Source organism: Zonotrichia albicollis, chromosome 12 (assembly GCF_047830755.1).
Source record: "Zonotrichia albicollis isolate bZonAlb1 chromosome 12, bZonAlb1.hap1, whole genome shotgun sequence".
Taxonomy (NCBI): Eukaryota; Metazoa; Chordata; class Aves; order Passeriformes; family Passerellidae; genus Zonotrichia; species Zonotrichia albicollis.
The window spans coordinates 4,804,429-4,818,111 of record NC_133830.1 but is presented as its reverse complement, the minus strand read 5'-3'; the positions used below and the strand labels follow the sequence as shown (position 1 = coordinate 4,818,111).

General features: G+C 38.8%; 1 protein-coding gene across 5 annotated transcripts; it reads right to left on the bottom strand.

The window, feature by feature from the left end:
• Positions 1-455: 455 nt before the first annotated feature.
• Positions 456-13,253, bottom strand: UBA3 (ubiquitin like modifier activating enzyme 3). Of its 5 annotated transcripts, none has more exons than XM_074550393.1 (18): positions 13,097-13,231; positions 12,938-12,979; positions 10,145-10,265; positions 9,117-9,197; positions 7,544-7,626; positions 6,904-6,984; positions 6,259-6,302; positions 5,906-5,970; positions 4,937-5,092; positions 4,716-4,818; positions 4,152-4,265; positions 3,299-3,352; positions 2,839-2,875; positions 2,666-2,747; positions 2,066-2,166; positions 1,861-1,924; positions 1,709-1,763; positions 456-1,236 (listed from the first exon to the last, which is right to left on the bottom strand). In XM_074550393.1, exons 1-18 carry the CDS (start codon positions 13,114-13,116, stop codon positions 1,148-1,150), a joined length of 1,392 nt encoding a protein of 463 aa, XP_074406494.1. In that variant the 5' UTR covers positions 13,117-13,231; the 3' UTR covers positions 456-1,147. The 5 variants fall into 5 exon arrangements, with proteins under 5 accessions (XP_074406494.1, XP_074406497.1, XP_074406496.1 ...); XM_074550396.1 differs by having other exon boundaries at positions 13,107-13,213; XM_074550395.1 differs by having other exon boundaries at positions 13,086-13,200.
• Between the last annotated feature and the right edge of the window lie 430 nt (positions 13,254-13,683).

Sequence of the window (13,683 nt, the reverse complement as noted above, 5' to 3'; positions counted from 1 at the left end):
GCCAGCCCCTCTCGACCCTCACACGAAAGAATTTCTTCCGAGTACCTAGCCCAAATTTCCCCTTTTCCAATTTGTACCCATTAATCCTTGTCCCATCCCCCTATTTCCCCTTGCTCGATTTGTACCCATTACTCCTTGTCCTATTTCCCCTCTTTCCATTTGTACCCATTACTCCCTGTCCTATTCCCCTATTTCGCCTCATTCAATTTGTACCAACCATTACTCCTTGTCCTATCCCTGTATTTCTCACCTTGATCAATCTGTACCCATTAATCCTCATCCTTCTAAACTATGCAGTTCATAGTTAAAAAATTGTGAACTTCAAACACAGCTAAAACATCAGACTAGAATTCACTGGCACTCCTTAAGTCTCTGACTAAAGCAGCCAAATGATGCCCCAGAATTTTTAATGGAGGTTATAAATGCTCTTGAATGTCCACAGAAAAGCCACAGACTGAGGTGTCTTTCTGATTTTTTTATTAATAAATACCTTAACAGCACCAATGATATTTGAACATAATTTTGCAATGCTGTGCATGGTGGCTGCTTGGGGACAGTGAAGAGACACACCTGTATTTTCATGTACAGTTGATAATTTTCTCCTTTTGTGTTTCTTGTAAACAAAACCATCTCTTCCATATTTAACACCTTCCATAACATTGATCAAATCAATACCAAACAAGAGGGAAATCCTCATTTTAATCTACTGCTTCCTTTGGTTTAAGGTGACTCAGTAAGTCTCAGGAGTGCTAAACTTATAACCAGATTGTTGTGGTTCCTTTTAAAAACATCTTTTCTTTGCATATGTGTGTGCACACGTGTTGAAAACAAGACTTTTGGCCACCTTAAAGTTCCATGTGTTTGAAAGTACATTAGCATGAACATTTGGACAACAAAATCTGGGAAAAGTGTATTTCTATACATCAGAGGTCTGTACATGAATAAGCATTTATACAAATATAATCCACCAAATATTGGCTTCTACATACAATTCTGAAATATGGTGATTCATTTAGATTTCCTAACCTTCAACCATGCTGGCACTAACAGGAACATTTCAGGCTGCCTTAACACCCACAGAGTATGTTTATTTTATAAGGTGGGGACAGACTTCTCTTGCTGTATTTGCACTTTACTTATGAATAAATTAAGTGGTAAAGTGAAGTTTGAACAACATAGTCTGTGGTGTAGTAACATCAGCAACTGCAAGTTCCTGGCCATCCACAAGCCCCAGTTCTGAAACAGAAAGAAAAGCTTAATTAGTTTAATTAAACCCATGTGCTTTGCCTTTTCAAGAAGCCCAAAAAAATTAGAATTGCTATCCTCACAAACTGTAAATGTGATTAAATAAAGCTGCAAACAGCTCACTGGATAAATTAATATTAATCTAATTTAACCAGGAAACAGACTTTGAGAAATATATATCAAACTCTACTGGAAAGTCTGTAATTTACAGAAGTAAATTCTGTCCATCTGCCTGCACTTCACCTTTAAACAATTAATATACCTGAGAAATGTGAAACTAAAATTCAGTGTGTATTGAAAGTAAAAAGACAATGAAGCAAATTCTACTGCATAATGCAAAATAAACCTAAATATCCACACAGAGGGGTGAAACTGACCCTCTAACTTGAAAACTTCTCTAACTTTCTCAACCTCTCCCAACTTTCTCTAACTTGAAAATCAACACCTGACAGCTCCATAATACCTTTTAGTGTCTTGGAAAGATTTGGCCTTGTTCGTTCTTCAATTGAAGCTACTGTCTGCAAACAAAATTTAAAAAAAGCCAAATGTTTTTTTCAAATTCAGTAAATTTAAGTAAATTCAGAATATTAAGTCAATTATGTATGTTCACATTACCTGTAAATAAAGTGTTTTATTTCCCCCATACATAGTTGCTGTGATTGCAGGAGATTTCATCTGCCTATATAAAACATTTAAAAAGAAACAAACAGAACAGAAAAAACAAAACCAAGGAATCAGGTTAAAAAACACATTTTAAAATCACCTTTTATAAGCAATAAATCAACAAATTATCAAATTACTCAGAATGGTTCCAACTTACAATGAAGCATTATTTGTTAAGTAATCCAGGATCTCCTGCAATTTAGCTGATGGGGAAATCTCTATGTTTTGGGGAAGCTGGCTGCAGGCTGGACAGTTCTCCTACCACAAAACAGTACAAGAATACACATTATGTTAAAGATGATTTTAGAAATGCTGCTAGTAAGGTCTATAAAGTATTTATGTTGGTTTTTTGAAATTTTAGCTGTAGAAATATTACTAGTTGTAAATATTAATGACAAAACCCATTTCCTTCTGAAGTCTGTCACTGACTGGCTCCCAACAGCACCTAAGTATTTATGAATGACAAATTTAATCTGACATTAAATCCAATACTACAAACTTTCAGATCAATTTTTGCCATAACCTCTTTTTTAGATCATCTGCCCATGAGTCATCTTAGGTTTGAAAATCTTATTTTGTAGCTCTACTTTGCAGAAATAGCAGACCAGTAACACTGCAGTTTTCATTTTTAAAACTTCAGAAATATTATTATTCAGTCCTTGGGGCCAACTGATTCAATACTGAGGTTCAGAAATACACACAAAGTGCATAAATACAAATCAAGGAAAAATTCCTTCAAGCCTTTAATGGCACTAACCTTTCTTTCAGCTTCAAAACTGTATGTGTATAATCCATCCACATCATTGAACACCAAGTAGTTGTTAAGAGGAACATATGCACTGTAATGACAAATATGTCAGTGTGGATACATGGCATTCTGCTGGGAATCATGTCTGTAATTAATTAATTAATTAATAAGAAATTAAATACCTTGTGGCTATCTTAAAAACCTCTGTGGCGCAAACAGCTGCAATGAGAAAAAAGAATTTCTTCACCTAGCTCTACCAGACATGCAGACACCACACAGCTGGACAAAAAGTGACAGAAACAACCAAGTATAACAATCTATAAAGAGAAAAATAAACTGAATGCAGCTGGTAGTTCTGTGCATTAACACCATAGATTTGGCACTAATCTGAGATATGTCAAGCCTGTGTACTGTATTTTCAATTTTTCTCCCCAGTCTTAAATGCTTTTGCTCTCTCCCAGAGTGACAACATTTATTCAGTCACTTTCAGTTTCTCTATGGAAAACAAAAATACAACTGTAAGAATAAACCAGACACATTTCAAATTTACTATTATCTTCTCCAGGCTCTCAATTCCAAATTGATGTCCCACAAAATTCTCAAGTCAGTAAAGCAGAAGTGAAATGAGTTCTTACAGCATACCTGCAATTACTGCATTTGTAGAAGCTACTGCTGGAATAATTCGTTTAACCACCCCTGTAAAAACAAAACATACAGCTCTGGGTTTTCTAAGAAACTCTATTGAGAGACTAATTTAAGCAGAATAATTTCAAAGGGTGATTCCAAAAGTACTTTCAAGTGTCCAGGAATTTCTGTAACAAACATGTATAATGGGATGCTGCTGCAGTACTTGGGCACTTTTTTATTTTAGGAATGGATCAAGCACATTGAAAAAAAGCAGGTATCAAACAAAGAGAACTACTGAACAAACTCTGAAAGCAAGTGTTTTGTATTTAGCAGGGAAAATTAAAACTGTTCTTTTCCTGTTAAACTGGGAAATGCACAAAGGAAAGAGTTGAGTTTTCTATTTGGTTAGTGTTTGAAATGCTGATGAATGAGTGTCAGCATACTGCACTTGCCTGTGAACAGAGGCAGGGACAGCAGAGAGGAACAGATGCCACAGACTTAACCAGCCTGAACTGGCACAAAATGTTGCTAAAAAAGACAATCAAGTCCCTTTGTTTTTACTCTTTGAACCAGCAAGAGTGGTCACCGTGTAATGTAAACTGTGGAGCTGCTCCAAGTTAAAAATAAAATAACAGAAAGAATGTTCAGCTTTATCCCAGATAGGTTCCTCTGATTCATCATGAATGCCTGAACATCTGATTTGTCATAAAAATATTTGTGCTGGCACAGGAAACAAGCTGCTTGTTTCTGTTTCAAGGGTGAGGAGAATTATCCCTGCACAGCTGCCAGCTTAGCCAGAACAAATACAAAGAATGCCAACCCAGCCTAGGTGCAAATGCCACAACTTGGTGAAATGCCATCCCCTTACCTTGGGTGAGTCTGTAGGTAACACCTTTAATATTAAATTGTGATGCTCTTTCTAAAGACTTCTGGTAAATCCACTGTATATGTTCGGGGTCATCTCCATCCAATGCAATACCTTCTACAGTAAAGAATTTACAGATAAATTGCAATTATAAAAGTTCTTCTGAAACACAGCATTCTTCTTTGTCTAAAAAAATCCCTGTTTTAATTTATAATGAATGCCCCATGAAGCTATAGAAACTTGACATTTTAAATAACCATAGTATTATTTGTACAAACATCTTTAGTTTTAACACAAACTATAATCACTGCACAATTTACAGAGCTGTTACAGTTACATTTCAATTCAGGAAAGACACTGTGCAGTGTGAGAAACATGAGCAAATATGGAACTGGAGAGTGAGTTCAAGAAGAGAAAATCCATCTCCAGCTCAGAGGAGGATTAGATTCAATGACAATGAACCACACAAGGTTAAGAGTCAGGGTTGTTTTATTAAAAGCATCCACCCAACTCAAGTTAATTAAGAGGAGAAATGTTCCTTTAGCACCATTACAATATATTAATTACCTCCAAAAGGCTGTTCCTTTGGCCACTGCAATATCCTGACATACTCAATGCAATGCTCTGGCAGTCTGGGCATGGATGCAATGGTGCACATGGGAAAATTGACCTGGGTGGGCAGGGGAGGAAAACCAGAAGAAACCAAGATACATTAGGTGTAGTACTAAGAAAAGAAGCCAGCAAGGCAGAGGAATATGAAGAGATGGCAATTTCACTGGGGGAGTTACCTGGGGTGGGTAAAGTGCAAGTGTGCATTCAACACACGCTGTCATCCCAGGAATGATCACACGCACATTGCCTTTGAAACCTTCTGTCCCCCCATCTATCAGGGGGATGATGGAACTTGGGTCCAGGACACCATCTTCATAATGCAAAAATGACATCTAACAAAGAAAGGGGGTGGGGGGTCGGTTTTGGTTTGGTTTGGGTTTTTAAACAAGTTGCAGGAAGAAAAACAATCCTAAGATTTTATTATTAAAGGTACACCCAACTACTGAGTGCTTAATGTACAGTTTATTTTAAGGGCATATAAAACACTACTTATTTGTCAGTGCACAAGACTTTATCAACCACCTTCACCCTCTACCTCCTCCCCTTACTCCCCTGATAAATGCTATTATTTGCTATATATGTTCTTATAGTTCATCAGAACAAATGGCTGAAGGTTTGGCTGAAGGTTTGATTCATGACTTGTTGTTTTGCTTTGGTCTTTTTTTTTTTAATACAGGTAGATACTCCAGATCATTGTTTTACAAACAAATTCACAAATAAAATTACCAATTTTCTGGTCACTGAATTCTGTAACAGTGCAGCTCCAAATAATGGCATTTACAAGTTGCAGCATAATAAATACTGTTTGGATAATGAAGAAAAAATTCACAGTGGGAGCATCCAGAGCAGCTCTGGAGCTTTCTGCCTTGATTTTCAAAAGCTGACTGCAGAAGGCCACGAGCAATGTAACCCAACTATGACATTATCCCTGCAGGGCACTGCACAGGTGTTGGCAAACCCTTCTCAAGAAAAGGGCAGGTAAGAGAGCCTGCATTCCATCCTGCTCACAGAAAGAAAACAGGTATACAGAAAGCTGTGAGTTTCAACAGCCCTCATTCATTTTCATGACACATTCTACACAAGTATGCTTAATTTTAGTCATCTAAACTCAAGCAATAATCAGGCATTAAGACTGAAAATTTTACCAGCATGCCATTTATCCATCTTCTTGCAATTATAGAGTCCAGCCCACAAACAATAATATGAAACTCTGGGGAGAAAAAAACATTATTCAAAATCTACACTAATGCAGACTTCCCAAGACAAGCAAAGTATTCTGTCCATAAAAGGGAGAGTGACAGTAGCTTAGCTATGTCCCCCACACTGCCTGTATCACAGGGGTATTCAAATTTTGTCTATGTGTTACTTCTACTTCCAACATACTGTGGAAGACTAAAATAATTAGCAGCAAAGTACCAGGAAAAGCAGTGAGCAGCAACATCTGCAAGGGTCCCCAAAGCACCTGTGGGTGTTTGTCAGGAAAACAAATGCCACTTACGTCGATAGAAGCTTTCATCCATGTCTTGAATCTTTTTAAAATACCTGAATGGAAGCCCAGTAAAGGAATATATTCATAGTTAAGTTTATTGTTTTCTATTTGTTAACCTAAAGCCAAAGTATTATCTATATTACTGTAATTCTATACAACACCTTCTAAAAAACTATGTGATCTGAGATTAAATTCCCACAGCTGAAGCTGTAACATCTCACAAAACTAGTAAAGGGCACAGTGGAATAGTTCTAAACAGCAAAGTTCAGCAGGTGAAATATTTAGGAAGCTCAAAATATGTGCTCTCACAAAGTCCTTTATCAGTAAGTGCTGCTCTGTGTTTATAAACTAATGCCTCCTACCAGTGCTTACTCAAAACTCTCTGGTGAATAATTCCAGTATCTCAGTGAAAATTACAATATTCCACTTGAATAAAAAGACTCAGTGGAAAAATACAAAATAATTTCTGAGCCTTTCCCATGCAGATTCCCTGTATGTTAATAGCACAGAGAAAGAATTCTCAACTCACCAGCTGAATGAATGTGTCCTTTATTGTATGAGAAACAGGATGGCAGCAAAATACTTCAGATACTCTTACCTCCCACAGAGTTTTCTAGGATACAGAAGCCTTCAGGCCTCTCTGTGAAAGGATACGGAACCACAGCACAGTTGGGAATGCGGCTGTTCAGGAACTCTGCGGCCACTTCTGCTTTCGGCCGCCCCACATCCTTCGCTCTGGGAAACCCAAGCAATCCAAAAGCTTGATTTTAGCACATTTTGTCTCTCCAATCTATACACATTTCAATACCAAATTGAGTGGCTAATTGTTACTTCAGAACAATGTATTGGATCATATTATGGCATTCAACCCAAACTATTCCAGAACCCCTGTAAAGCATCACATATGAGAGTCTTAGAATGAACTACGGCTATCAGCACCAAAACCATCCAGTGATTTTTTTTTTTGTTCACTGTACTTGGATGAAAAAGGTACCAGAAAAATCTGAAATCTCAATCTGTGTGCATTTATTCCTTGGTGTCACCTTTTCCAATAGTCATTAGCTGTACTGGAATGGCAAGGAACACAGATTGATTTTCTTCATGCCACAGAGCCCAAAAGAAGAAGAAATCATATGCAATTTTTAGTTAATTCTGAGTACTATTGTGACATGAAGGTCCAGTAATCTTTAATGACCTCTTGTCCAACCTAAAAATGAATATATTAACATGTTTTATTTAGGTACATTTTAAAAAACCGAGAAGTTAAACCGGGAAAATGTAAAATATCACTCACCGAAACAAAAACTGTCGATTAAGGTTAGAAACATCTATAGTATCCATGTCAATAACATGGATCTGTCTGAAGCCAGACAGTGCCTGGGAAAAGAGAAAGTCAGCTTCATTTAACAGGAAATGAAATGCTCACAAAGCTCCAGAATTCACTCCACATGCCAAAACAGCAGCCTTTGAAGAAACAATTGTATTTGCTCCTCACTGCCTGTGCAGACAGGTACAGGGTCATTCTTTGTTCAAAGGGGTTTGTGGGGCTGCTAATGCTGGTATCAGACAGATGGAATTAATAACAGTCCAAAGGCAAAGCCAGTGCTCTCCTGAAGGCAATATTGCTTTGGACAACCTAATGCTAACACAGGGAAGCCAACAGTATGCTCATCTATAAGGGGAAACTGCAGTGTTCCTTCATGGCTGGAGTAAATCAAAAGAGTTAAAAAAGCACAGAATTTAATCAAATACCATAAGCACTTCCATGCTTGGCAGGAATAGGAAAAACAAAGTTTAATTCCTTTAAAAGGCTTTTTAAAAATTCCTGTTGAGATTTGGGACATTTTCACATAAATGGGTCTGGCATATTGACCCAGACATCACAGTTCAAAACAAGGCAGCATTCCTCATGGCATTCAGTGCTGAAGGAGATGGCAAACACAAAAATCACCTCTCTGTCTAAGAACACACTGAACTCTGCCTCATCTCCATTTTCATGCAGGCCATCCCTACATCTGGCAAAAACTTTACAGTACAATTGCCTTAAAACTGTATTGTGGGTCTGATCTGGTAAAGTAGCAACAGCAGTCACACACAAAGACACAATAAGAACTGCAGTTAAAGGGAAATAAATGCTTTAAAACATGGAGTTTGGAGAAAAGAAATGAGCTGTGATGTTCTGAAGTGACTAAAAAATTTGAGTCATATACAAAATATGACTTACATTTTCCTTTAAGACTCTACCTTTTAAATGTAAAGACTTTGAAACTTTTCCCTTTACATTTTCTGAACAAAGCTATCTCATGTAACAGAAATCCTTGTTCTTAAATAGAAACATGGGGAAGTACAGTAATAGTCCAAACTACCAAACTCAAATGGGTTCATAACACTGACACACTGAGATAAATATGAGTGCTTGTGAGGATAAAAACCACAGTAACAGGATAATTAAACTTTTGCATTTCAAACACTTTGTAGCATTATAAGCATGATTTGTCTTCATTTAGTTGACTTCATTTCCCTAGATCTGGCAATTATGGAAAATCACCAATATCAGACTGGATATAAGGCTGCACATGAACTTTTGGCTACTCTTCATACAAAGCAACTTGTTATAACTCAAGACAAGCTTTGAGATAGCTGAATAAATAACATGCAACATATGAAAATACCACCTTTCCAGTGCATTCCTTATATTTATTGTCTGTATCAACATGTATTTTACACATGTTGATTAAAACTTAAAATTTTAGTAGTTATATACAACCAGAACTACAAAATTAGCTAATTAAAAATGACAGTTTTGTCAAAGAAAAAAAGAAACAGAGTAAATTCGAAGAAGAAAAGGGTTAAAACACAATAATTACCAGGTTTTTCAGGAGTTCACATCCTAACCCTCCTGCTCCAATAACTAGCACTTTACATGTGCTCAACAAAAAATCAAGGGCCTGCAGAAGACATAAAACAAAAAATTAATACAATTTGTGCTTTATTTCATAACCCTTACAAACATGTAACTATAAATTTTCAGTGCCTAGTGAGTTACAGATAAAGCAGCTTTGCATTTGCAGGAGTAATTACACATTGGACTTTAATCAGTTGTCGAGTTCATGCAGTTCTTGTATCCCCACTTAGAGAGAACCAAGACCTTTGCTGATATCAGTATATTACTTTTATATTACTTTTGACCATGAAAAAAGCAAGGTCCACTCTTATTATTATTTGGTTTAAGGTGATAATGCTTTCCTTCTTCAGATCTTTCACATATATATTATACAAAATAAATCTAAACAGACAGACAACATTGCTGGACAGAAAGAATTGAAAATGTTAAATATATAACTGCTTTCTGTGAACTGTTCTGCTTCACCCCAGTCTCCAACTAGTAAATAATGGAACAATACATTAAAAAGGTAACAGGAAAATACTTTTAACCAAAAGCTCTGAAACAAAATGTACAACCAAAGAAGAAAAGCAGAAGAAATATTTAAAACTCTACCCTACTACACACCTTATCCAGTTCTCAAAGTATTCATATTAACTCTAATTTCCTCTTTAAGTACATGAGATTCCTCACTGTATCAAATTACTTAAAAATGGAGATTCAAATGCTGCTACTTTTCATGTGAAACTCAAAAACAGCATAAATCATACATTGCTATATATTTATATATGATAACAGCAAGGTTAAAGTTGACAGTGTACGACTTAAAAATACAAACTTATAAAAAGAATACAACATTATCTCCTAGGACCACAGTGTTCAATTGATAAAAACACAAGCTTTTCATGCAGCTTCAGTACCCACACACTGCTGGTGGTCAATTAATGAACCTGTTCACATTAATTTGCAACACACTCTACAGATATTGGATTGAAATGAAGTCTTTCTCACTTGAGTGCCTGGCTCGAAATCAGGATGTGTGAACGGTCCAGATCGCTCGAGGAACTTCTTTACATGGTTCCAGCGACCTTCCCAGTCTGCAGAGTCCCCACACCCACCATCAACAGCCATTCTGCACAGAACACAGTAAATTCAGCTGCAACATCGCACAGCAAAAGCCACACCTCCAACTTGCTATGCAAACAACACCTCAATTATTGATCATTTGTACAGATGCATCTGCATCCTCTTTATGCCTGTAAGTTACGCATATGAGTATTTGCATGAGTGGGTTTTATTTGTGGAACTAGAAAGCAATAATATAAATATGCACAGAGGGGAAAAACAACCCAGGCATTTCAATGAACCCACTGATTTAACTGTTACTAGTAAAAGTTGACCTGCAGTTTAAAAAGGGCCAAGTCTTATTACTTTTATTTCCCTCCAATTTGAAGAGGAAACACATAAAGAGCTTGTTCCTTTCAATTTCGAGGGTGATTGTTTTTTCATCAGTCAAGTCTTGTATTTTTGTAATTTTTTGACAGACTTATCAGTCTGTAACTGCAATGGTGAGGCTCTGAATAAATTACAGTAACGTGCCCCAACATCATCCTCTGATCTTCAGGGTAGTTTATTTAGACAAATATTTTTTTTAAGACATGAATCTTGAATGTTCTTCACCCTCAGGTGGTACCATGGAATTAGAACTGCCCCATTTTTCAGGCATCCTTGAGCCTGTCTGCAGTAACAGTCTCACTTGAAATAAAAAGGAATGTTTGCAGTTATCTTGCTTTAAATTTTCAAGGCAGAATTTTACATCAAATATTCCAATACCCTTTTCTCCTTTTGCAGGTCACTTTTAATAGTACAGAAGTATAGATTTAAATTTTTAAGAGACTCACAGGAATAGTTCAAAATCAGCTCTCAAGTATTTTTCTACTATAAGATCAACACCTACTTCCCTATTAAATAAATAGGGAAGTGAAACTCAATAAATATGATTATGTTCTATGTTAATATAAAACCAAGCTCATTATAAAAGAGCCAATCCTGAGTAGCACAGGATATGTCACCATTGCTAAAGTGTTTTCTCCTATCTTTCTCCACCTGCTTTCTCCTATGAAGCACTATGAAAAGCACTTGTCTATTAACTCTTGGGTAATGTTCAGAATTTATTATAACTTTCTCATAACTCATCTCAAAATCAAAGGTACATGTGGTGAAAACATCTGGAATGAGTTCTTTTATTGTCACAGAATTCAGAACTTGGACAACACAGTATGCCAAAGTAAGTGAAGTTAGAGGCAATGGATTTTGCAAAAGATTTTCAGTAACAGGGAAAAACTTCCTTAAACTGCAGCAATTAATAAATTATAATTCACCTGTGATGTCTCTGCCTATGGCAGTGGGTTGGAACAAAATGATCTTTAAGGTCCCTTCCAACCCAAACCATTCCAGGATTCTAGGATAATTTGATTGCAGACTGAACTCCCCTCATTAACTGTTGAGGGAAGTTACTCACTACACGAACAGTTAAATAAAACTTACAATAATTACTTGAATTCATAAGGGTCTTTTGACCTCAGATGCACTTTCGTATCTCCTCTAGTTTTCACAATAATGTGAAAATACACATATTTCACATAATGGGAAATGGTGTAAATAAACAAAACACCCCATCTGCTGTACAACAGATTTCAGGAGGTGCATTAAGCACTTAAAATGGGTCAACAGACATCACAAAAACTGCTTCTATGGGTATTGTAGTTTTTAGCATTTCTGGAAATGAGTGTAGAAGCTGTGTTTGGTGACATTAAGAACAATTTTTTAAATTCTTTTCTATAGACCTTATAAAAAGCTACTAAACAGCAGCACTCCTTTTCTGTTTAGATGTGTATTTCCCTTCTTAACTGATGAAAATACAAAGATCTAGTTTCACTTTTGCAATTAGCCTACCATTCATTTTTTAGAGGGTTGGACATTGTGGAGATCTGAAAAACATCCGTAACTCAACCTGATATTTTATGTTTTATTTCACAGACAATTTTGTCAAGTGTTTATTTGTTGTGCTGTTACAGCACAACCAGGTATAAGAGCTCAACAACATTCTTATTTATTTCAATGACTTATTTTCATTTTAAATTTTGTTTGAAACATCAGAGCACCACAGTCCTTTAAGCTCAGACTTTTTCCCTTCACATCTCCAAAGCTCCATGCTTTTGGGGACTCGGCATGCAGCCCTCCCACCCCACATGCCCCGGGATGCTGTGGGCCCATCCCCGCACACATGCACTGCCAGAGCCCAGGCAGGCCTGCCTGCTGACCCAGGGCACACAATGGAATGGAATAGTAAGGGATGGAAGCAGATGATGTTGAAGATTTCTCAATTTTCACAGCCTTTAAGGCAGGTGCGTAGATTTTTTTAAGAGTTTTAATGCGCAGAGACAACTGTTCTGCAGTCTGGATTTTTAATTTTCGGCCAAAAGCTTAAGTCACCTGCTTCTAGCCTAGAGGCCCTCCCAGGTCCCTGACCGGCCAGGCAGCTTTTCCCCGTCTCCTCACCAAGCTCTTCAGCACACCATGCCAAGCTGCGAGCCCGCCACTCCCGCCCCGCTCCTCTCCCCGGGGGCTTCCTCTCCCCCAGGCCGGGCTGCTCAAGGGCCCTGCCCCACCTACGGCAGCTCCCCCGCGGGCCCCGCAGCCTCCTCCCAGCCCTCAGCTCCTGCGGGGCTGCGGCTCGCCCTCACCTACCCCCGCCCCAGCAAGCGCTGCCCCTGCCCCGCTCGCCCGCAGCCCCGCACTAACCCATCCGCCAGCAGCTCCTCTAGCCTCCTTCTTTTCTTCTCCCTAAAAGAGAGAGAATAAAAGAAGGGTCAGTATCGCGCTACAGAGACCGGGGAGGAGGGAGAGGGGACCCCGGGCCCGGGGCAGGGCCGGCCGAGCACGCACATACAGGGCACTTACGGTTCCTCACCATCCGCCATAGTTCCCTCTGCTTCCCACAGTGCCCCGCGAGCGGCGGGGCGGGCCCGGGCCCGGCGGGCTCAGCGCGGCCCGGGCGGCGGCGATGGCGGCGATAGCGGCGACAGTGCCGATAGTGGCGATAGTGACGATAACCGGCGCGGACACACGGCGGGGACACCTCCGATCCCTGACACAGAGACTCCCTCCCGTCCTGCCTGCCCGCACCCGAGGGATCTTCCTGCGCCCGCCTCTCTGATGGTCACAGAGTCCTGGAATGATTTGGCTTCAAAGGGACCTCAAAGCCCGTCCAGTTTCACCCCTGCCATGGCAAGGACACCTTCCGCTACCCCAGGTTTCTCCAAGCCTTGTCCAACCTGGCCTTGAACACTTCCAGGGATGGAACAGCCACAGCTTATATGGGTAACCTGTGCCAGGGCCTCACCACCCTCAGAGAGAAGCATTTATTCCTAATGTTTAATCTAAACCTACTGTCCATCAGTTTGAAGCCACTCCCCTTTGTCCTATCACTCCAGGCCAATATAAATAGTCTCTCTCCATCTTTGTTGCAGCCTCCCTTCAGGTACTGG

Excerpts from the sequence above, each read along its gene's own strand:
- UBA3 (XM_074550393.1), bottom strand. The coding sequence starts at position 13,116 with ATGGCGGATGGTGAGGAACC. Across the intron at positions 10,266-12,937 it reads GAGGAGCTGCTGGCGGATGG|AATGGCTGTTGATGGTGGGT; the intron begins GTTAGTGCGGGG and ends TGTTCTGTGCAG. Across the intron at positions 5,971-6,258 it reads GGATGAAAGCTTCTATCGAC|AGTTTCATATTATTGTTTGT; the intron begins GTAAGTGGCATT and ends TTTTCTCCCCAG.